This window comes from Barbatula barbatula, assembly GCF_947034865.1.
Source record: "Barbatula barbatula genome assembly, chromosome: 6".
NCBI classification, from domain to species: Eukaryota; Metazoa; Chordata; class Actinopteri; order Cypriniformes; family Nemacheilidae; genus Barbatula; species Barbatula barbatula.
The window spans coordinates 23,574,048-23,599,083 of record NC_136765.1 but is presented as its reverse complement, the minus strand read 5'-3'; the positions used below and the strand labels follow the sequence as shown (position 1 = coordinate 23,599,083).

General features: G+C 39.6%; 3 protein-coding genes across 7 annotated transcripts in view; all 3 read left to right on the top strand.

Annotated features, from left to right (window-relative positions):
• The first annotated feature begins 110 nt into the window (after positions 1 to 110).
• mgaa (MAX dimerization protein MGA a) lies at positions 111 to 21,482 on the top strand. Of its 4 annotated transcripts, XM_079458719.1 has the most exons (26): positions 111 to 310; positions 3,759 to 4,899; positions 6,222 to 7,980; positions 8,540 to 8,612; positions 8,696 to 8,806; positions 8,887 to 9,006; positions 9,114 to 9,206; positions 9,306 to 10,000; positions 10,118 to 10,409; positions 10,604 to 10,791; positions 10,931 to 11,038; positions 11,115 to 11,154; positions 11,317 to 11,738; positions 12,784 to 13,030; positions 14,202 to 14,507; positions 15,051 to 15,335; positions 16,036 to 16,775; positions 16,860 to 17,029; positions 17,161 to 17,185; positions 17,772 to 17,885; positions 17,977 to 18,088; positions 18,261 to 18,800; positions 18,900 to 18,968; positions 19,058 to 19,162; positions 19,249 to 20,141; positions 21,151 to 21,482. In XM_079458719.1, exons 2-25 carry the CDS (start codon positions 3,824 to 3,826, stop codon positions 20,103 to 20,105), a joined length of 8,547 nt encoding a protein of 2,848 aa, XP_079314845.1. In that variant the 5' UTR covers positions 111 to 310; positions 3,759 to 3,823; the 3' UTR covers positions 20,106 to 20,141; positions 21,151 to 21,482. The 4 variants fall into 4 exon arrangements, with proteins under 4 accessions (XP_079314845.1, XP_079314843.1, XP_079314846.1 ...); XM_079458717.1 differs by having other exon boundaries at positions 19,249 to 21,482; XM_079458718.1 differs by having other exon boundaries at positions 181 to 540; positions 19,249 to 21,482.
• A 531-nt stretch (positions 21,483 to 22,013) lies between these two features.
• LOC306895829 (type-1 angiotensin II receptor-like) lies at positions 22,014 to 23,084 on the top strand (the record flags this gene model as incomplete). Its single annotated transcript, XM_079459369.1, has 1 exon — positions 22,014 to 23,084. The coding sequence occupies one exon, from the start codon at positions 22,014 to 22,016 to the stop codon at positions 23,082 to 23,084; it is 1,071 nt and encodes a 356-aa protein (XP_079315495.1).
• A 1,499-nt stretch (positions 23,085 to 24,583) lies between these two features.
• The window catches only part of mapkbp1 (mitogen-activated protein kinase binding protein 1), a 32,897-nt gene continuing 32,444 nt past the window's right edge, over positions 24,584 to 25,036 (top strand). The window contains exon 1 of one of the 2 annotated variants that reach the window (XM_079459429.1): positions 24,584 to 24,994. In XM_079459429.1, the coding sequence (XP_079315555.1) occupies positions 24,881 to 24,994 (114 nt within the window). In that variant the 5' untranslated portion in view covers positions 24,584 to 24,880. The remainder of the gene's footprint in view (positions 24,995 to 25,036) is intronic. The other variant, XM_079459430.1, reaches the window with a different exon arrangement.

Below are 25,036 nucleotides of genomic sequence, written 5' to 3'. Positions count from 1 at the left end.
GCTTCCCACAAGAAACACAATATTCTGCCTCTCAGAGCGATCAAATCGACTCACAGAGAATCGATGCAACCATGACGTAAACAAAGGCGTTAAGTAAACGCATGCGCGATACGACCAACGAGTCTGTTCACGCAGCGGTTGCGCCTGCGCGAGTCGCACGAGGACCGACGTCATGACGTCACCATCACGCATGGTAACCTCAGAGGGTGAGACGCACGGCGTAATAATGTGAGAGGGGGAGATCGTAAAACAACATTAACGAACCCAGGACAGAGAGTATGCAAAAATATGCATTTCATATTGACAAAAGGTAACGGTCCAGTCCGGAATATAGCAGCGTGGTTCAAAAGAAATGCTTAAAGCGGGCTGAACAGGGCTGGTTTTTCGTCGGTACTTCGTGGTCAGAGCAGACCGTCTGCCTCAGATTCGCCCGCCATTCGAGGTGGCTCGACGTGCACGCGCTCTCAGCGCCAACTTTTAGTTCTCGGGCCTATTAGAGACGCGTCGTCGACGAAAATAACTACGTTCATTGCACAAAAGGTGACTGAAACTCAATTTCTTGACGTTTAGTGGTCAAATAACGTTTATGTACGTCGGTAGCTGCCCGTGTTGGCACGTTTATTCACCTGATAAAGTAGGAAAATGCGTTGTCTTGTTGTGATGTTGTGTCACTGGTCGGTGTGCTGTATCGTTTTTCGGTATACGTGTTATACGTTATGCATTTCTACCTATAACAATAATAATGTAATAGTGAAGAAGTGAGCTTTGAAGACGTAACGGTTAACTTCGACGTTGTTCAATTCCAATGCTAAATTATTGCTAGGGTGTAGCCATTGCAATTCATGAATTTAATTGTAAGAATAAATACATGCTGTTACATAGACAGTTTACATAATTACTTTGGAGCTTTCTTTACCGCTGAACTTTCTGTCTTGATAGAAATGTATTTAAATATTTCAACATATAGCAGACATTTGGGCCACTTTTAACAGCAGCCAATGTTAAAGGTGCACTAGGTAATTTTCCAAAAAAGAAAATGCATGCATGAAAAAAAATTCACCTTCCTGTACACTCACTCACATATACGAAGCCTGCCAGTTATGTAAAATAAAGGGTGTTATATTTGACGTTGAGAGGGTTGCCTCATGAGGGATGCCATTTTGAGATCACATGACCAGCTGAACACTACACCCCGTGTGTCCTCCCTGGTATTGAGCAGTTACCAATGAATGGATAATGGCTTGCTATGAAAAGTGCATTGGTAACAATAAACCTTTGCTCTTGTGTGATGCTGCATCCACACCACTAGGTGTCAGTGTGCTTTCCTCTGGCTGAGTGGTTAGAGCATGGTGCTGGCAACGCCAAGGTCATGGGTTCGATCCCAGAGGATTGCACATAGTCAGAAACAAATGTGTAATGCAATGTTCATCGCTTTGGATAAAAGTGTCTGCCAAATGCGTTAATGTAATGTAAATGTAGTGCAGTTCAAAGACGACTGTCATATAGGCCAAGGGCAATATAAACAATTACTGAGTGTATCTGTCAAAGGTTCTCACTAAAGGTCTATCTAGAACCAAATGTCTTTGGAGGTTTTTTATTTCTTCAGAATTTGTTATACAAATTCGGATGGTTCTAGTTTAAGTCTTTTTTCACTTACATTTAGGCCACGTTTAGGCGGTTTTGAAAAGTTTCACATACACACGACAACGTTATCATAACAATCCGCATATGCACAGATCCGCAAAAACGACTAAAACACTGTATTGCGTCATCAATTTGTAAAGAAAAAATAACCAAGTCCCTGACGATTGATTGACAGTTTATTGGAAGGCGGACCTCCGTCGCTAAAGAGACCATAATACAGAGCGCTGCATTTCTCCTCATTCATAGTGAAGAGAAGCGTGCGCACATAAACAAATAAGATGGCAAAAAGTTTGGACATTCGAAAGGTTTCCTTCCATTGAAGCTCGTCAACAACGACAAAGTTGTACCACCATCTACTCGTCCTCCCGGGTCTGATCCAAAAGCGCTGTTTAAAAACCCTTCGTCCCAGTGAATGAGTGTTAAGATTTTGCTGTAGGTCTCCGCTGATGGTTATAGCACTGGTGTAGTAAATCTACACTTTGCTGGAGAAGTGTTAACAAACTATTGCGCAGCGCAAAAAAAAACATTTAACCTGCCATTGATGTATTTATTTCTCCCTTGTGGTGTTCGGATGTACACGCGCATACCACACCTCCCGCACCTAAAACCCATGCGCACAATGTCGTTTTCTCATTCTTGCGTTCTTTGGGGTTTACACGGAAATGAGAATGCCGTGGTTTTCAAAAACTTGCATTTTGAAACCCGTTTTAAAAAGTTTGCGTTATCAGTCCCCTAAAACGCAGTTTCTGTGTAAACGGACAGCCAAATCGCAGAGATTTGTTTTGGCTTTCACTTGAAAACGGTCTAGTGTAAACGGCCCCTTAGGCTATTCTTCTTCCATATGCTTTTATCCAGAGGGACTTGAGAGAGCATTGAACTAATATTGCAATGTTAAGAAAGCCAGTATAGCTTTTTACAATTTTTACTTTTCAACTGTTGATTATTTTATGTGAATTGGGGCTGTATTTATTTGACAGACCTTTTTTTAACCAATTTTTGGTTTAAATCAATGTGTGTTCCCTGGGAATCAAACCCATGATCTTATGAGGCTAAGGGAATGCCCAACCAACTGAGCTACAGCTATAACCTAAAGTTTTAATACTTTTACTTATTCTTTAAGTTTATCATCCTGTTCATGCTCTGTAGCCTGAAGCCTGTTAAGTTGACCAAGTCCAGATGATATATTTTTTGCCATTTTAAGAATGCGTTTGTAAGCAATTCATGAAATCTCTCTTGGTACTTGTTGGTAGACCAATGTTGATTGCATAATTTTCTAAAGTGCAAATTACAGTAGAGTAAAACGGTTTTAAAGGCAGAATTTGTGCGTTCCATTTCCACAACAATAATTTCACTGTTAACATCAGAGGATTACAGCTAACCACTAAAGCAAGCTAAAATAATGATTGTATCCAAACAGGTTTCCTTGTTTATTACAATCCCACCGCCTCTTCGTACTCTTTTTTCCCTACTCAAACATCAGCTGTGCATTGTATATGTATAAAAACCATCCATAGAAATCTAAAAGTTAACCTGTTTTATTTATTATTATAGATAATAACCAACATTCTGCTATCTCCTGCTACAGTTTCTTTGAATTACAGCATTTACAGTGTCAGTTATATCAGTTACAGTAATTGTGCAGCATTTTATGAATATGTGTACATAAGCACATTATTGCTCCCTCTGTTTACTTTTTTAAATTATTCATGATTTTTGGGGACTCAGAAGCGCACTAGAACATTCATACCATGCTTTTCCACCAAGTTTGACCTTATCAAAATTATCAAGGTTAATACAAGTTAGTTATGAACGTGTAAAAGCAATGTGAAAAACATTTGAACACATTTTCAAAGATGCTTTACAGAAAAACACTGCTTTACAATGTCTCAGGCCCCCATAGGTCATCACTGTGCAGTGCTATTTAAACTCTGTTGGAATCTACAAAGCATCTTACACTAGACATTTTCACTTCAACATGGTCATACACCAGAGTAAAATCATTGTAGCCAAGCAGGGTTCAACTTCCATTTAAATTGGGTTTGAATGTAGCTTTCTCCAGCTAGTTACCAAACATGCTTTGACCATTATGTGCCATGTATGTCTTGTTTTTTAAGGATGTAGCCCTGAAATACCCTGAGGTGAGAGGGTCTGAAGGTATCCAGATGACGACTTATGTCCCATGGCCAATACCGAGAAGCAGGGTGCCATGGTGCTTCATGAGGAGGGCATGACTGCCCCTACACTGGCGCCTTCATCTACCTCTGCACCTTCTCTCTTTGTTGTCCTTAAACAGGTGCATCCTGGTGATGTTCTGAAAGACAAGGGTAGTTTGTTAGCTATTAGCGAGGCAAATAGTATAATGAAGTCTTCAGTCAGTTCAGTGGCAACAGGCTTACATTCAACCTCATCCATGTCACTTTCAGACGCCACCACACATGTGCATAACATGCCAGCAGATGCACGATATAAGGGCATCACAGTTACACTGGACAACAACAGTATGTGGAATGAATTTAGGAGGTGCCAGACTGAGATGATTCTGACCAAGCCGGGTCGTAGGATGTTCCCCTACTGCCGCTTTCGTCTCTCTGGTATGGAACCTTTCCAGAGTTACTTGTTGGCAATGGATATCGTTCCAGTTGATAACCACAGATACAAATGGAGTGGCAAAGGATGGGAGACCAACGGAAAGGCGGACCCTCACGTTTCACGCTTGTTTGTGCACCCAGAATCCCCTGCTACAGGCCAGCACTGGATGCAGTACCCGGTTTCTTTTTACCGACTGAAGCTTTGCAACAACACCTTGGAACAGGAGGGCCACATCATTTTACACTCAATGCATCGGTACCTTCCTCGACTTCATATCATACCTGCAGACAAAGATGAAGACATTCGGATAGACAGGCCTGAGGTTATAACACTCAGTTTTTCTCAGACAGAGTTCTTTGCCGTCACAGCCTATCAAAACCTGCGTATCACCCAGCTCAAAATTGACTACAACCCCTTCGCCAAAGGCTTCAGGGAGGATGCAGTCAACGCCCGATCAACGAAGGCCAAGATTGGAGTATCGGGTGAAGAAACGGAAAAAGAACTTAAGCTAAGCAAAGAGTCAACAACCTTGAATAATTTGAAGACTTTGTTCATGAAGAGAAGTGCTGCTGCAAAGGTAAATAAGGATCAGAATGTCCCCAGCCCAAAAAACGGGGAGAAGAAAGTTGTTAATGGTGATTCTACTGTTGAGGATAGAGATAAGAGGTAAGCCTTGTTTTATAAATATAGATCATATGTCAATGTTTTAAGGCTTTAGTTTGAATCATGTTTAGGTAAAAAACATGCGCTATATATAGGTTGCAAATCTTTGTTTGGCTAATTGTAAGTGCACGGTACCCTGTGATTGTGTGGGGCAGTGACAAGCCACAAGTTGTCAAGATGGTCATTGAGTAACCTTTAATTGTGTGTGCTGTTTGATGTGTTTCCGCCACCATACTGTGTGTTTTTTCAATTGTTTCCAAAAGAAACGCAGCGTTTTTTGAAAACACTAGCAGCTGGCATTCTTTTCTGCAGGCTCAGCGCTGGCACCCAGTGTTTTTTTTTCAAACTCTGTGTCATAGGAACCAACGCGCCTCCACTTGAAAAAAGCGCCTTTAAAGCAGCTGCAACCGGCGTTTTAAGCCATCTCCTGGAGTTTTCAGCTTGGTAAAAGCGCCTCTGTGGATTTGGAGCTGTATGTAGATAGCTAGATGTAAACATATCGACAGCTAAACTCTGCTATAGTGCCTTTCAGGGATGACATTATTTTTAGGCAAACCTGGAAGTTTGCAGTGCACTGGTTCCCTTGACAAAAAGTCTAGAAGTTGGGATATAAAATAAATTATAACTTAGTGCTCAACAAATGTTTATGATACTTACTTTTGTTTTCATTATGATTTTCACAGATGAACACACAAAAGCCTAAATATAATCGGCAGAAATAAATTCTAACAAGTCTCTATAAACATTTTACACCACGGTTGCTCAACATCACCACTACCAAGCCTCCAACAACTCTGTTAAAGAATGTATTTTGCTAAGTTACTACTCCCAGAATATATCAACCATGTTTTTTTACGTTTGTGCCCATGCTGCAATTATTTGTGAGATTTCTGTGTGTGGGGATGTTTAATGACCCAGACAACTTATGTATCACATTAAGTAGCTTGTTAGCGACCAACATCATGAGGGGGTATTATTGATGTGTCGTAGAATAGAAAGTATTTACAGCTTTTTTACCACAGACTTTATTTCAGGCATTTTTCCAAAAAATGATAAAAAAAATTAATTGACTGAGTATTTTAGCACTTCTGGTTTCATTGTACCAAATTGTACCACTTTCGGTCTGTTATGGCACTCAATTGCTGCAATGCGCAAAATACAATACAATACTTGTGTTGTGAATTGAGTCTGGGATGCAACGGTGTGTAGCTAGCATTTTGTAGAGTTCAGGTGGTTTGCATTCAAAATGCTTTTATACATATTTAAATAAGATTTGTCAATGTTGGCCATATTTAAAAAAATTCTCTCCTTTATTTTGAACGCAGCACTAAGAAGCGTCCATTGTCAGGAGCATTTTCGGACTTCCTGAAAGGGGCACAAGTGAAAGTTAAAAGGTTATCGCTGGACAATATAGAGAAAAATGGTGTTCTCCTGCAAACCGACACAGCTGGCACAAGTGGAAAACAAGAGGCGAAAGCGATATCATCCAAACCAGAAACTGTAATGGATGACAACACAGATACAAGCTCAAAAACAGAGTTCATAAAAATGGATGAAAATAAAATGATAATAGATGAACATAAAGATAATAAGATTACATTGTTACCCAGTGATAAAGTACAAAACTCAGATGAAAAGAAAAAGGAGAACATTTCTTCTCTGGACACTGAGGCTGAGCCTGAAGCAAAGACAAAGAAAACCTTACCACACAAACGACCAGAACCTGTAGCCCTACCTCTCCTCGCTCAGTTTCTTAAACGGAGAAAATTTCAGACAAAATCTACCACCCCAACACCTGAAGCTCCTTGCTTAACCATGGACTGTAAACCTCAGTTAACATCTGAAAGCTCACCTGAACTAAACACTCGCATAGATTCACAACCATCGCTTACCTCATCCTCTCAAACAGTCATGTCATCATCAACAGAAGATGCCAGTAACATGACATCTACATCCACTGCTTTAGTATCACATCCCTCCCTAGATCCCTTAATACAAGAACAACAACCTTTGAGGTTTTCACCTTCTCCATCTGCTAGTGAATCTTTACTTCCCCCCAACACTTCAATTTCTGCTAAATCTACCTCTAAAACAGTAGACAGTGACCCGGCACTTGACAGTATTTCGGCTGTATTTAGTAATGCTGAAAATGTTTCTGTGCAAGGCTTTGTCAACACACTCATGTCTCAGTCAGACATTTCATCTGTTTTAACTTGTAATGTTTTGGATGACACTGATGCGCGCACTACACTTGCAGTTAACACCGATGTTGTCATCACATCAGACAAACCAACTGTGACCACATCACCAAACTCTGCTTTTGATTTTCCATCAAGTAAGAACAATGAGATCATTCCCAACCAGGAACTGTCCTCAATGCCTCAAGTTGAGATTGAATCGTTTTCTGATTGTCTCTTGGAAAACTCCAATGTCTTTTGTCCTGAGCTTTTTACCGAGGAGGTTCTGGACACAAATGATGAGTCTCTTTCTTTTCCTTTGGATGACCCATCTTCCCCAACATTTTCATTACCTAGCCCAGCTCTTTCCTCACCCGACCCCTTTCCTCCAGATCTATTCTCTGACCGACCTCTACCACCCCGAAAGGCCCTTGATTCTTACCCAGAGAGGCTGTTGGATTGCACAGGCATATCTTCTTCGGACATTTTCACATTATTATGTGACATACCCGCAGCTCCTATAAACCATCTTGATTCATTTCAAGGAAGGCTATTTAATGGGCCTTTAGATTCAGTGTCGTCAAGTCAAAGCAGATCTGGAATTTTCAATGAATCCATTGACTTGTTTTCTCAAAGATCATCTAATAAACCAGGTCCTATTAATGACATTCAATCCACTGTTAATTGTGAAGGCAATGAGACTGTTCTTTCTGATCATCCTGTTCCTGAGCCAACCAAACAGTCCTCTCAGGAAAGCACTTTAAAGAAATCCAACAAAAAATTTAAAAAAGTAGGAAAGTTGAAGCACGATGATGAGGATCAGGTGTTTGATGGACCCGTACCTGCCCCAATGCAGCCTAGCCTCGAGGATGTTGAAGGACAATTATTTGCCTCGTTCATGTCTAAGGTAAATCAAACAACGCCTTAGTTTTTGGCATAGAGAGATGAACGAACTATTAATATAAATTTAAATCTGTATATATTTGCCATTAATATAAAATATTGGTGTGGTAAATTTTTTGGCAAAAGGCTTTTTACAGCAGAGCATTAAGGACGGTTTTTAATTAAAAAAATATTCTTTCTCAAACCTTGTCTCTCCATTTTGCTATTTATTTTGTGCCATAAATCATTATTATTTGTCAACCTATATGTTTGTCATTGGGTTTTGCAAATATCTAACCAATTAAATGTATTAAAAGGTGCTTGCAACTTTGACAACACACGATTTAATCATTTTAAAAGTACAGTGTTTTTCCATTTCCTGAAAATAGCGAATTTGGACATCCAAGGTTTGGAAAGGACAGTGATAGGTGACTTAACTACATGTTCAACAAATGTATATTTTTATTATTATATTACGGTGTTATTTTGTAGAGCACACTGTCTATAAAGTTGAGGTCGTTCATATCTCTATACACATTATTGATTGGTCTGACACATTATTAAATATATGTATTTTAAAATAGACAGCTCTTGAGATTCACCTTGGAGATGATGCCAAAACAGAGGTGGCCCAGAATACATTGAAGACCTCAGATAGTAAGAGTTGAACCAACATGATTACACTGGAAATGAACGACTTTAAAACGCGACTCAAAATCATTTTCTGTTTTCTACATCAGGTGTCAACCGTGGAAGTATAGAGGAAAAGATTAATGTGCTTGAGAAAGACCTTTCACACGATCTGAAGTCGATGAAGCACAGACAGGTTATTCACCCGGTGCTGCAAAAAGGTTCATGAACTTTTATTTTGGACTTCTCTCGACTTCAGAAAACTTGCAAGGGTCATAATCTGAGTTTTTTTATCTTTTAGTTGGACTGAAACTGCATCTGCTAGACCTTAATCTGGCGATTGACCTGCAATATTTGGGTGTGCAGTTACCCATACCTCCACCTGTTCTCTTACCTGAAGAGAGTTCAGCTTCATCACAGGGTAACAGGCTTTTTATAAATTCTGTCATCAATATACCATCGATATATCACGCTGATGATTCAGGTTTCCATCGTCATGATTGCAATTTGTTTTTCTGGACATTCTAGTCCAGTTTGTTTCCAGAACAGGGAAAACCACTGATGTCACTAAAATTAAAGGTTGGAGGGATAAGTTTGCTGGTTCAGGATCTCTAAGTGAAGGTTTGTAAAGTAATATGTTGACTCCCAGTTACAGTTTGCTGGTGATATTGGATCCTGAAGGACCTGAAGCTTTCCCTTACAAATTACATTGTTCTGCAGGTGTACCAAGCATCGGCGTACCAACTGTCGAAACAGGCCAAAATAACCTCTCCGCATTCTGCAGTGATATGTTGGATGAGTATCTGGCCAGTGAGGGCAAACTGATTGATGAACGAGCTGCCAACTTGTCCCAGACCGACACCACAACTGTGGCATACCAGCTACCCACCAAGAGCACCAGCTATGTCCGCACCCTGGATAGTGTGCTTAAGAAACAAGTACCTCCCTCTTTATCCTCCACATCCAAACATCCATCTCCAACATCCAGTAAAGCCAAGCCAATGTTCAAGTCCAAAGTGGGCAATAAATCTAAAAAGAATCTAAAATCTGGCAAAGGAAACCCGGTTCTTAGTACCACTCAGCCAGTCAGCGGATGGGACAAATTGATGAGCTTAAACAAGGTCCATCAAAGCAAAAGATTAGAAAAGAACAAAGTTAGGAAGGAATCGAAGAGTTTAAGCACTGAAAAGGTTCTTGCAGAAATACCTGTCGTAGTAGCTTCTGATAAGACACCCAGGCTTGAGGACTCTGGATCCACAGCAGCGAGCAGCACAGGTGGACGCAGTCCAGGTTTGCCCAAGACTCTGGTGAAGCTGATGGATGTGGAAGATGGAGCAGTATGGGAAGGCAAACGTCGTACTTATATAACAGAAGAAAGAGCAGCCATTGCGTTAACAGCTCTCGTCACTGCTGAGGTGAGTTAAACTGAGGTTAACTCATGTAGCATGTGATAGAATTTAAATCCGACATTTCATGTCAAACGTGTTTCCAAGCTTCTATTATGGTGTTCCTGATGTGTTTTCTCTTTTAAGAGTGCAACAAAGGCAAACCCTGACGCCATGAGAATTATAAAGCGACGGGCGCCACCCTGCCTCAACGTCTTCTGCAGGCTCGGCTGCCTGTGTGCCAGTCTGCTTCATCAAAGGCGACATCATCACTGTGGCAAACCGGAGTGCATGTTGGGCTGCAGCTGTCTGCGACGCAAAGTTATTGCGCTGAAGAGCCCTAAAGAGGAAGACAGTATAACAGAGGAGCCTGAACCTCAGGGTCTGTCAGAGGAGAACAAGACTAAATGGAAGAAGATCAAAAAGAGAAAAACGTATGGTGAGTCACAACAGAGATGACAAATTGTGCCATACTTCCATGCATGGCAGGTCACATCAGATAGAAGCGTTTGCTAAATGAGTGAATATAAATGTGTCTTAACTAATATTAATAATATGACTTGTTTTCCACTATTGTACGAGTGAATGAGCAGTGTTTGCGTTAATGGTTTTTAAAGTTCTTGTGTCCTGCAGTCCTAACAGATCCTAAGGCAGCACCTGAGCCGGCCAAGCGTGTCAATACTTTATGGGATTCAAAAAGTGAAGAATCCGATTCAGAAATGTTCTGCCCGCCTCCCCCGAGAGTTGCCCCTCCACAACTACTGTCAAAAGACCTACAACACGACCTGGAAAGTTTTTTCAGTCCCCCGAAACAGAAAAGGGTATGACTTGTATTGCCAACGCCTCTTTTAATTCCTTTTTCTATTTTCTACGTTAGCAATGTTTTAGAGGTTTCTTGCAATCTCCACTTTATCTTGTTCTGAATAATTGGATATCTTGAATTTTATTTTTTATACACAGGTGGGAGAGAGAAATTCAAATATGATGGAGGAGAGCAGCGATATAGATAATCATTTGACTTGCTCTCGTGTTCGACCATTTCGACCGTGTCGTAACAAACTAAAAAGAGTAAGACTTCTACCTTTCTTGTTTAAGTGACTGAAAATCTGTGCTCTTGATAATAATGAAACCTATGTTTTTTTAGCCGGTTGAGAAACAGCACATTCCACAGATATCTAAACAAGGTCAGTATTTTCTTTATTTTGATTGAGTTAATAGCTAATGTGAACATGGTTTGTAGCAAACAAGAGGAGTAGTAGATATAGTTTCAGGATTAGAGGGCTTTAAAATATCTTGAGTGGAATCTGAAGTAATGATTCTCGTATTTTCTACGTTCCCTCACACAGATATCGAGGAGGGAGAGCTTGTACCTCTTAATTTGTCCGGCCCCATCAAGCGGCTTGAGATCATATCCGAGTGCAGTTGGTCAAGTACAGACAGCAGAAATGACGTTATGCGGGTGGTGTGTAAGAACATGGCTCAAGATCGTTTGAAGAACCCTTTCTGGGTTGGCAAGTATTACATTCAGCAGGTTTCTAAGACTGTAAAGGAGACAGAGGAAGGTTCCGTCCACACCTACAAAGTCAAGATATCAGAGCCTGTGGAGAAGAAAGCAGAAAAGAATGTTTCGCAGAATGTTGTCCAAACAGAGCCCATACAGCCTGTAGAGAAGATTGAGGTCAAAGGTTTGCCCTTCCTTGCCAGGTGTTCTCCTGCTGGCTTGCTCAAGGCGGAGAAAAAAGCTCCTAATGCCCCGGGACAGATAATGGTATGCATGCACAATCATATGAAAGAAATAAACATTTTCAAAGTCACATTTGCATTTAAACATTGACTCTTACCCAAAGCACTTTAGACAAGTGAGGAGAACAATGAAGTGACTCATCCCAAGGATGCTAAGATACAAACTCTCAAGAAATTAAAATTCAACAAAAGGATATTACATTTGAATTAAATTAATTTATATGGCATGCGCGTTTATTTTAAGAGACTTACAAAGGAGAGCACATTTATCATTTTTGGTCAATAAAAAAAATGCATATCCAAACTTGTTCTAAATTGAGACATTCAGATTTGTTTTTATTAAAGTCTTTAAGGTTAAAGGTTTAAAATGTATCATTACATTTTTATCTTTAAGTTTAACGGATAGTTCATCCAAAAAATAAAATTCTGTCATTTACTCGCCTTCCAGTTGCTTCATATCTTTTTTCTTTTTGTATTTAGATGTAAGCAATGTATAAATTTCTGTCCCTGGCAATAAGTGGGAGTGTTGCAATAGGAGAGTAACGTTGCTCACGCTGCTTTAGTTAGACTTCAGCTTTTTTATGTGAACCTCTGTTTTGACTTGCTGCGTTTGATGAACAGCCTTCTCTCCACATAAAGGCAACATTATGTGAAGCGGGCTAGCCAGACTGGATTGAAACTATGCTGGCTAAAGACCTTAAAGTTTGGTTTAAAGACGAAAAACGTACCAAGCTGAATATTTTCTCACCATTCCGTTTCTAACACACGCATTCAGTGTTCGCTGCTGGCTCACATCTGTCAAAGCAGCAATAAACCCACTGCTCTCTGTATGTTTTTTCTGTCATCTCCGCTAGTGCTCATATTTATATTGCAAGCACACATTTAGTTTTAGATATTTTGAAGAATGTAGGACAGCATACTGTTCTGGGGCACTTTTAATTATTTAATTTTTTCCAGCTGTGGCAGTCAATGGGGGCTTTCTTCCAAAAGTCTATCTCTGTGTTCATCAGAACAAAGACAGATTATGAACAACTCCATCCCTTTAACCTTTTGATTAATTGTTTTTACAGGTCAATTTAAAGCCATACCCACAAGCCAAGCTGGAACTGGGCAAGATGGGGGCACTACACCCTGCCAATCGATTGGCTGCTTACATCACAGGAAGAATATGTCCAGTCAGTCAGTCCGTGGCTACCGGTGTAACAGCATCAACCACTGCGAATGCCACTTCAACCGTTCCGGACACCAAAGTGGCTACAGTAACCTCAGTTACCAGCACATGTGCTTCTACAACTACATCCCCCGTCAAGACTGCTGGTAAGTCAACAATGTTAACAGTTTCATTCTACTGCATCTAGTTTTGGAAAAAAAATGTACAGCAAGAGAAAACAAACCTTGTGTTCTCAAGGTATTGACAAACACTTTTAGAGTCATGCAGATTTGCTCCATTTGAGTTATGGACATTTTAAATGCAACAACGTGAACAAATGTTACTGCGCACACACGTCCACAAAGAATAGAAGAGTCCCTTAGCTGGCAAAATTAAAGGTGTCTAGCCAATATTTTTTGGTTTACCAGTAAAAGAACCGTTACTTAAATGTGACAAAATTACGCAACCCATATAATAAATGGTTTATTTAATACAATTGGCAAAGAATAAAATTCAACAATTTGTATAAATAAAATATGAATATAAATTAAAATTAATATAAATGGATTAAAATAAACATAGTTATTTTATTGGCCAAATGGCAGACTGATGAACAAACACAGACCGCAAGATAGCTTTGGGCCGGACACTTGCGTCCAATTAAAAAGTCTAATGGTATAATGGCTGAAACACACTACACTATATACATACACCTAACCCTTTGCAAATTTGATAAAATCTTAAATTATACGTTGAAAGATGCAATGTTTTCGCTAGGGCTGGGATGATATATCGTGCAATTCTAATGCTCAGTTTCTCAATAAATTCTGGTTAAATACCACCACATCCGAAAGCCAGAGGGCGCATCGGACACAGATGAAGAATAATTTACACATGTATTTCCAGGAAATGCCAATGGTCATATCCTATAGCTGTTCTTCAAACCTTTTCAGGTATCTCCATGATAATAAAGAATATTTATAATGATGATGTTTGACTGGTGTTGCTTTTTCAAATGCCGTTATAAATGACTCAATCGCACAGTGATTTTAGATCGAGCTGATCAAAGAGCCATAGTACACGGAAGAGCTGAGCATAAAACACAGAATTGAAGCCTTTGTGATTTCAGAATCGACCTAGACAGTTATAATTCGTGTGACTCACAATATTTGTTTGTCATGTTAGAAAGAACTTGACAGTTTGCTGTTGCTGTATTTTTTTTTCTGTTGCCATTTTCAATGCCTGGTATTTTTGTTGCTATTTTAAAGGTTGTGTAGTGTAATCCAGCCTCACTTTAAGGGGCAGACTTAACCTGCTTCTTAATTTGTTTCTGCACAGTGACCAACCCCCCAGCGGGACAGGTCTTCACCCAGTTTGTGGTCAACCACATCAACTCTCAAAATCAGGCCAGCATTAGCGCGCCACACTTAAAGTCTTCTCCAAATATTGTCATCCCCTCCTCTTTTCTAATGGTTGGCACAGAGGCTGGGGTTCCTGGTGTTGCTCAGTCTTCTCTAAAATCAGACCTGGCTACCCAGGTGTCTAACTCCGCAGTGTCCACAGGTAGCTTCAGTTCTCCCACTGTATCAAAAATTGAAGCCCCTTCCATCACCATCCTCAATAAATCAACCAGCCTGCCATTGGGTAAGCCTGGCATTTTTGGTTTCCCATTTGTGCTTGTGAATCCCTCACCTCCCAACTCTTTGCTACTTTACCTACTTTGAGAATTCAACAAATTGGGCCTATATCTGATCTTGTTATGTAGAGTGCACCTGTGTTTAGTTGATTTTCTTTTCCCATCATCCCCTATTGCTGCCATTTGTGATCGAGGCTGTGTGTACTTTGTAAATCTTTCACAAAGGGTCCAAAATCTACTTTTTGGCACACCTGCCAATGGCCGTTGTATAGGGAAAATGTATTAGACAATAATATCTTTAGTAATTAGTAATAATTTCTTCCCAAAGCCAATTGTTTGTTTTATTTTTGCATTTGATGGTAGTACATTTTGGACCCTGCGTTCACGGGCATGATGCAAGACCCCAACCATCAGATTTGTTTTTATTTATCAGATTTTACCGTTGAATGTTTCATTTATGCTGAATGAAAAATAAAAAAATTCACTATTGTAAATCTAATTGTTTAATTTAACTGTATAGTTCAAGATGTTTAACCTTTTCATGTTTTCAGGTGTATCTAATGTAACTCCAAACCCTTCATCTGGATCTCCCACATCTGGAAAGAAGACTGTTTTGATTACAGTTGTGTCCCGTAAAACGGGGACCTCTAGTAGTGGATCTCAGGTAGAAAAACCCATCACACATATTCGCCCCCCACAGACCTCAGGCCAAAAGATGACACTTCAAGTGGTGAAAACAGCCGATGGCAACACGCTGTACCGTAATCCCAGTGGTCAACTCGTTCGGCTGGTGCCTCTTAGTCAAATTAAATCCAGCGTCCTCCCTAAAGGTCCAAGTAAGTGCTTTTACCTAAATCGGGTCAGAAAAACTTTATTGGAGCAGTGCGCCTCATCGAAACGTCAAAATCGTACTTAAAATTATATGATTAGGTAAATGGAAAAATTGAATAAATAATATTTCAAAAAATATTACATTGAGAAAAAAATAGATTCAAATATGAATCGTGATTCAGTCTTCTAGAGATTCAAATCGATTCACAAATAAAAAAAATAATAAATTTTAAATGTTATAAGTAAATATAATAACGTGGTTTAATCGGAACAATCTATTGCCAAAATCCCGTCTCTTATGTGTATGATGATTATGTCAGAAAATGTGTCAATTTGTGAAAGTGACTGCTGTTTAACATGTGACACTAATGATTTGCGTTTATTTACTATTATACACTTGTTTTAATGTCTGACAACAGAAAATGTCAATGAGAATGGCTTTATTGGGCGCTCAGTTGTATTAAAATACAATATGTGCCGATTCAAAGACTAGAAGCGAAAGTGTCAATTTGCTAACACTAGTTAGACTATTGCGACGTAATGACGTTTTCTGTTTGATAATTAGTATGTTAAGAATCGATTCTGAATCGAATCGTTTTACATTTACGTATTACATTTCAATGTTTTAGATTTGTACTGTTATTGAAATCTTGTTTTATATTATTGTAAACAGAAATATTAATTTAGCAAATTCTTTTGTTGCAGCAACCCTGTTTCGCTTGCCAGCACCTAATGTGGTTTCTTCGAATAAGCCTCAGAGCGGCAGTACGATCACAGTCACGTCATCCAGCCCAACAAGCCCAACACAAGCAAAAACTATATTCACTGTACCAGCCCCTGCATTTTTGAGTCGCAATCCGGTCACTCTCACTGCATCAAAGTCGGTCTCATTCAACAGTCTTCCTTCAACCATTAAAGTTAGCCCAACGTTTCTGGGACAGTCTGGCACTTGCACGTTAAGAATTCTCCCTCCAAATCCTCTCAAAGACAACGCAAGTAGCACTTTGAGCTCTTCCCCTAGCCTCTCACAGGGCAGTTTCACATTACTCAAACCTCCAAGTTCAACTTTACAGAATCAAGACTCCACAAAGTCAGTCAGTCAGGTCCAACCGTTACTTGACTTGAGTAAGCGATTCGACATGGTTTCTTCTCAACAGGATCGTGCCGTCGATTCCAGAATGTCTGAAAGTTCAGCCGAAAACCTGTCACAGATATCATCTTCTACCACAACTTCTCCAAAACGCATACAGTGTTCTGGGAATGCATCTAGCTCCTCACATGGGAAGCTAGGTGAACTGGAACATTCAGATTGTGCTGTTAATCCCTATGAGAAAGAAGGAGATTGTGACACAGATCAGCAAGAGGAAGGGATAGAATCGGACGGATCAGAATTAACGGACGACTCCGACTTGTACAGTGAAGATGACCAAGATGATGCGTACAGTGTAAGAGCTGTGGCTTGGTAATTGTGTCCGTTTCGTCCTTTGACTGTATAAATGTAGACTAATTGTATTTCTGCTGTTGTGTAGGATTCTGATAAAGAGGAGCTGGGGCCGATTGATGATGAGGACGGGTTGGATGCAGAGATGAAAGATCCTGCAGAGGTGGTGGTTGATATTGAGTCCTTCGAAGAGTCTGTGGAGAAAATTAAGATTTCACTACTGAAGGAATCGGCGGAGAAGCTAAATCTGCCTCACAGGTAACAAAGTTACATCATGTGATCTTAATATAAAGTGGAAACAGACACGTTAGTTTGACCCCCGTTAATTGCCCAAGTTTTTTACTTTTCACAAAACACTACAGCATAATCTCTTTTGTTACGTTTTGTAGTCGGACTGATGATCAGAAGATCAAGGTAAGTTTTGACTTCCCATTCTAAATTCACAACATTTTTTAAAGTAAAGTTTTTAATGTTGTTTAATGTCTATTTAAAATATGAGTTTTTGAATATACATTCAGATAAACCATGTGTAAATTCATAATTGTTATCATGGCAGTTATCAAACTGCAGTTTACCAAAGACATTTAAAAAATGCAGTTTGAAACTGCCTCCGTTTACGACATAACAAGGGTTCATTGTTAGATCATTATGCATTCACTTATGTTAACAACTTTGTTAATATGTAAAGAATGTGACCTGCAATTTTATGTTTCAAACACTGCGGATTGCAGATTTTTAGTTTTACTCTTACTTCTGTGTTCATTGCTCATGTTAACTAATGATGAGAATCACGCTGCGACAGGACAGTAGATGCATTAGAATCCATTATAATTAAAGATTTTGTCCACGCCAGATGCGATGCGGTGCAACAATTGCATTAGAACAAGCTGTGTCGCATCCAGTGTAGACACAGTCTTAATATATTATTGATGACTTTCTGATGTATACATATCTTTATTTTATATGTTGTATAATGGAACAATGGTCTATATTTCAATAGAGGGTTCACAATGAGCGAGTGAGGCGTTGCACGTTAAGAGAACGCTTTCTGAACCTACAGTTGACGCTCAAGGAATCTTTGAAAAACATCTCCAAAAATAGGATCCTCACACTGGTCTGTTTGTATACACATAGTATGCTAGATCATGCTTACAATTCTGAATACTGTTGTTTATACTGATTTACACTATTTTTCATATTTCAAGGCTAAACAAGAGATTGAGTCCCTAGTGCAGCAGGAGAGCATTTTAGTGATGAACGGACAAAAGTTAAGAATTGAAAGAGAGCAATATCTACAGAAGCTTTCCATGATGACTGGTAAGAAGCTCACTTGCTCCAGAATATTTGAAGTAAATGTTGTCATATGTGAGGGCTCACTTTGTGTTATGCCTATAACATCACAATTGTTCTTCCCAATATACTGTAGCACTGCCTCTCGTACTTCATTGCTTAATTTGTTTATAGTTGCGATTTTTCTTTGGTTTCACAGACAAGAGTGTAGTGTCCATCAGCCAGAAGCTTGATGAAATTGTTGCAAAACAAAAAACTCTGGAGGCCCAGAACGAAACCAGAGAGATGACGTCCCAGCTTAAGCAGACGAAACCCAAATCCGGTTCAAAACCCAAGCATTTTCCTAAATCAACTAATCCCTTTAGTAAACCCAAACGTTCAGGATTGCAAAATGAAAAGGACGTTGTTTCCAAACTCACGCACTCTACTTTCAAGCCAATAGACTTGAGTCTTAAAAAACAAAGAAGTCTGAAAACACTGGAAAGGATTACAGAAGATTCAACCTCAAAACCTAAAGAGTTTGATAGAAACAGAAGCACTCCTAAAGCTCCGGTTAAAGACACAAACAGCATGTCTTTACATCTTCAGCCAATCGCTAGTTCCATTAATTCTAAATCTGCACCTGTGTCCATTCCTTTAACACTTTCACCTATAACACACAAGAGAATGCGGCCCAACATCCTGTCATGCTCACAGACCACACCAGCATCTCCAGTCAAAGAGCCTCTTGTAACTAACAGTAAGTCTTAGAAAAAATATACACGCATTGTTCTATTGACTTTTGAAGCTGTAAAGGTTTAATGTCTCTTAAATGTTTTTTCATTGTGTTTTCCTCAAGTAATTCCTATGATGCCTCTTCAGCCCATTGGCATCACCTCACTTGGGCCGCAGCAGTCAACCACACCAGGTTGGTCTCAGAAACTTATCATGAATGTGTTTTTAAACCTAAGATAGTCATTTAATAAACTTAGAAAATGTTTGTGTGTTTTTACCAAGGTGTAGCATCTGTGTCCATATCAGTTGCTGCAATGCCACAGTCACTCGGAGTGGAAAATCAGTTTATCAAAATTACAAACAGCCCTGTTAAGATGAACACACAAGGTAGGTTTATACGTCTGCTAATTTCATTATATAGATTTACATTTATTTTTCTATTTAAGATGAACAATATATTTTTTTTAATGCAGTCGAACCCATCAACCTTTCAAATGTCGCCAACGTCATTTCCCTGGTTCCACCAGTTCAGAATCTGGAAGTACCACAGCAGGTTGTCCTTGAAAAAACAGACACTACACCAGCTGTCCAGTCACAGACCATCTCTAGCCAGTCTCATTTGGAGGAAAGAGATGCTGTTGATGGTAAACCCAAGGAAGCTCCCAAGCAACCTATAGGAGGAGATGTACTGACAACGTCTGTGACGTCCCCCAACAAAGATGGATTGGACAAGAAGGGTCAAGAGAACAGCAATGATGCTGAAGATGAAAATCTGATGTCTTTGCTAGATGAACTTGTTCTTCTCAGTCAGCAGTTGAGTAACGACTCCCCCGAAGCAACGAATGAAGATCAGAACGATGTAATGCCAGTTAAAGAAAGCCCACAGGCCGACCATCAGGAAGATACAGACCGGGATGATGATCGTGCGCTCAGCCCCTTATTTCTAACTCTCGATGAAGATCTGATGTCTCCAGAGTGCTCCAAAGATGAGATGGATGATATTCCACCCAAAGTCGACGACTTGGTCAAAGTCATCTTCGGGTCAGATTCACCAACCACTTCGTCTGAATCTGGGGCAGCGACATCAACAAACGTTCCGAGTCCAGAACCTCCGACAAGCAGCGTTACAAGTGATGCTCTTACTCCACCTCCTCTCTTGCACATGAAAGCGGCGTGCGGGGCTGTTTCGAGTCACTCCTCCAGCGAAGGCGCTAATGTGACATGGCGGCCGATGCCTAAACTGGTTCCTTTAGGGTTAAAGGATGCTGTTTTGAATAAGGTGACCGGTTCATCTGTTCTCAAATCGGACTCAAAGGTGCAGGATGTTTAGAAACCACACACGTGATCTGATAAGTCAATAAATCAGGTATAACTGCTGCTCACTTTGTGGACGATGTAAGAGTTTTTATGTATTTATTTTTTCATAAGTCCTGCTGCAGTCCTGTTGGACCTCTGGAATCTCCAAAGATGATTTTTTTTGTTAAATACTTCATCACTAAAACAAACTACTTGCATGTTTGCAAGGGTTTTCGGTGTCCATTTTAATAAAAGGCTGTTTTGCAGTTTTAACTTCTCGTGGCAGTTGTTAACTTCGTGGAAGAAGCTATTGATTGTGACCTCCATATTGGAGCATGTTAATTTCGCAGAAAAATAAACGGATCTTTAAACATAGGAAAACAGTTTTGTCCCTCTTGAGCGCATGGTGAAAGACAACCTAAGGAGAATCTGCCGTTAATTGTTTGCGCTGGGAATTGGTAGGTGGGATCATTAGGTGGATTTCTGGGTGACCTACTTCAGAATTAATTTAATTTGCCTACTGACATTTAACATAAGAACTGTTTCACCCATGTCTTTGTCTTCTAATGAGATACACAAATGTCATTTGCATCTAGCTGAAGCTTGCATCATCTTCTGTTGCTCGGAAAATTAGTGCATGTTCTTCTAACCCTGGCAATAATGTTGAATCATGTCTGTGTTCTTGTTACAGAAAATCTAGCCTACATACATTGTGTGCCTTTAAGAAGGTCCTTTAATTTGCACACTTCGTCAAACAAGTAAAGATATCATTAACCACATAAGAAAAAGATACAGTGTGTATCTTTTCGACCATTTAGCCGTCATACTGCAGTCGTCCTGTTTTGTTGTTGTCCGACGATCCATTAAAAACATTTAGTTTTTTTGTGGATTTACAGCTTCCCTAAAACAAAAACCTCAACTTTTATTTTGTGCATAACCAACTTGGATGCCTGGAGGTTTTAAAGGGATTGTAGAGCCTTGAAGTACACTACAAATGTCTAATAATGTGTTTGACTGCAGGGCATCCTGGAGTTTGGTTCGGAGTAATATTATAATCACTATGCAATTTCTTGCTTTAGATGACATATCTGGAGGAAACACTACATCTTCATAGGAAAACATGTTTGATAACACGATGCAATATTGTTCATTATTCTTAAAAAGTGTTTTTGTGTATTTTATGCTACACTGGTTTCTTTTTTTGTATATACGTTCACTGTGTTGTCTGTATATTAGTCAAAGTATAAAGGATTTCTTGAATGTTGTAAATATGTAAGATGTACCACTTTTTTGTAGAATGCTAAACTGTATGTGTAAAATACTTATTTTTTATAAATCAGTGCTCTCTTTTTTTGTGTGAAAGAATACTGATTGTCCATTTAAATCAATAAAATTGTGCAAATAAATGCGAGTATGGATGTTCTTTATCTTTTTTTGTATATCTAAATATATGTATATTCCTGTCATGGTTCATGATCCAAATATGTCTATTTTCAGAGTTTGTTTTAGCCGTATGTGTGAGTTCAGTTCAATTTCAGATTTCCAGGTTACGGTTTCACTTAATTGGAAGTTTATTTGCTTATTTTATTTTCCCACATTGCACTTTGTAACATATTATACCACAAAGACCAGCTATAGATGTTTGATTTTGACATTCAGTTCAGACTCGAGAGGTTTACACATGGTAACTGACTCTCAGGGGAAGTGAGATCAGGCTTTATATATAGCAGTTGTTGAATGGGTCGACTCCAATATCTTTCGGCTTTTTCAAGGTAAGATTCGTCCATTTTTTTTACACTTAATGTATAAATGTGTCAAATGCTAAAAGTCTGGTTTAGAAATGGAGTAACGGTTATTTTTCAAGAGGTTAACTATCAGTTGATTCAGATAACTCCTTTTTTTTTCTTTTCTCCCTTTTCAAAATAACAGATCTGCGTAGGAAATGTCTGCGGTCAACACCAGTGCACAGAACTGCACCTCTTCCCATGATCTTTCTTTTCCTTTGGTCCCATACATGGACTGTCCCTTCAATCGCAAGTATGCCGTAAACCTCATACCAAATGTCTTTTACATACTGTCCTTCATTGGAATAATTGGAAATCTCTGGAGCCTGTGGACTTGCCTGCGACCATCCCAGCCTTTGAGTATTGGATCCATAGGTGTCCTGAACCTAGCTCTGTGTGACCTGGTCTACCTTGCCTCTATGGGACCCTGGGCCATCTACATCAACTCTGACTACCAATGGAAAATGGGCCGTTCGCTTTGCATCGCAGTGAAAATCCTATACTTCGCCGGTTTGACATCTAGCACCACGTTCATCTGTGCTATCAGCACTGACCGTTTCCTTGCCATCGTCTTTCCTCTGAAGTCCAGAATGATAAACACGCCGAGGAACATCATGCTGGTTTCGCTTTTGCTCTGGGCTATCATCGGCCTACTCACCTATTTCAGATATCTCAACATTACATACTGGGTGAGGAATGATGGCCTTCATGTGTGTGGAGCTGTGCTGATATCTAGGCTCAGATCCACAGAAGTCACCTACGATCTTCTTTCCTACTACTCCGTTCAGGTTTCTGTCCCTCTGCTTATCATCATTCCATCCTACGTTAAGATCATTGCCCGGTTGAAGCAGTCTCGACAGCAGTGGGGTCCGGGGAACATGCAAGGCCGGGATAAGACCATCTGGCTGATAGCCTTGTTCATTGGCAATTTCTTGGTGTGTTGGATGCCGGGACAGCTGCTTTACATCTTTGCCTTTATCATTTTCTACATTTTGGATGACTGTCACAATACTTGTTGGGTCGCATGGTTGGTCAACCTGCTCACCGAAGTCTCGCATATACTGTATTCTCTGAATGCCTGTCTGGATCCCTTCATTTTCTACATGCAGCAGAGGCATGCAGAGATACTTCCAAAAGTACTGTTGACAAACTGCTGTAGGAAGTTATTAAAGCTGGGTAAAAAACAAGAGTCAGTCAATGTAATTCAACAGTTAAAAAGCAAATCGTAAATATATATACACCTTAAGTGGTTATCCACAAATATCTGTTTTGTTATTTGCACAAGTGTGAATTGATCCATTCAACATCTTTTATGTTCCTACACCGGTATTTTCTAAAGTTTCTTGTGCTGTATCGAAACATTGGCCTTCTGTGACTGTTTGTGTTTCGTTTTATCTCGCGGATTTTGTTTTAATAAATTAAAAGTGTGTTTTTTTCAATTTCTTTCTGTTAACACAAAACTTTTTACATGCTTGCATGTCTTAAACTGCATAAACTGTAAAAATGACAAGTTTTGGCAAACGTTTTTACACTTTTTTTGTATAATTCAAAACTTAAGTTTTAAAGTCATCTTAAAATAGTTCAAATAAAAACATTTGGAAAGTCAATTCGATTTAACTTGAAATGAAATGTACACGGTTTTAAATGTATTTCTTTTGTTTCTTAACAGGAGCCCCACGAATGGGACAAACACATGAAAATAAGAACTATTAAAATCGAGATACTGTTTGGTTTTGGTTATTTTATAATGTAAAAACATAATTTGAACTTTTTTTATAGATGATATTTTTAGGTAGAAATTGTGATGGGGATCTTCAAATGAAGATTTCTTTTATTGTGCATTCCAATATCAATCAAACTGGAGTTGGTCTGTTTTGATTTAAGCCATAATAACTAAAGAAATAAGCTAACTTACGCGATAAAACATAATATAAACTAACATAACAACATAAAAAACATGATTTTAGTTTTTTTAAACGGAGTTTGGAACCGAACTCTTCAAATATGATTGTATAGTGAAGTAGGCTTGAAGTAAAAAATGTGCTCTGCACCAATATTAACTTTTTCGACATTTTAGTCGCATTTAATGTATAAAGATTCTTTGTAGAATCACTAGATGGCAGAGTTGAATCATGAACCAGCGGCGTGAACCAATAAATCAACCCAAAGTAATAATACATGTAAACTAACCCATTTTTTAAGGAGTGAACAACCGAACATGTTCAAGGATTTGGGTTTAGTGATATATTTATCTCGAGACACTTGCTTTTATTATCCAATTACTGCGGTCTTCAATCTGAATAGCACAATAAGCTAAATTTGCCATAATAAAACTTAGTAGTAGTACGACCCCGAATGACCCCGGGCCATCTCTCCTTTACTGTCCTGCAAAATGTTCGTCGGTCTGTCAAAACTGGAGGCTTGAATTCGTGATGCTTATAAAAGCTTTGTTTGTTTGATTTGTCACAATCAAAAATAAACAAACCTTAGAGAAACACCGCAGTGTTCATTGCGATCTGTCTGTACTCGGTGCGTGTACTATGGCAAAGGCTACGTTCTCCCGGAGCGCCCTCTCGCGTAATCTCATGAATATTAATTATAAAATACACGCCGTTGATTGGCTAACAGTCCAGCGCCCTCCTCCCGTCGCCGTCCTTTCAGCCAATGAGAAAACGTAGCATGACTCACGTCGTGTGGGTCATTCATATTCATGAGGCGTGTCTTCGACGTACTGCTATTCGTAAATACACACGGTACCGGTGAAGGAGGTGTCTCGCGCAGCTCCGGGACCGGCTCGCCGTCAAACCGCTGACTAAAAATGGTTCATTTTAACAAACGCACGTTAACGCGAATGCCACGGTTACAGCGGACGGATTTAAAGCTCCGCGATGACGTTGCGTTGGCTTAGTATTTGACATAAAGGACCGCGAACACGGTTTGATGCTTATTTGATTCGGACCGTCGAACGAAGCGTTCAACGCGTCTCCGGTGGAAAACATCGCCGCAAACGGCACATCGAAGCAAGATGACAGCGGAAAACACAACTATTAAAAGTCGGATTAAAAATCTCCTTCGACAGCCGTCCATCAAATTAAGAAGAAGCAAACCTGCCAATCACAAGGAGAACCTCGGCAGTAAGGTACGGTACCCTAAACAAATGGCCTCTCGAGCTGCGGCTGAA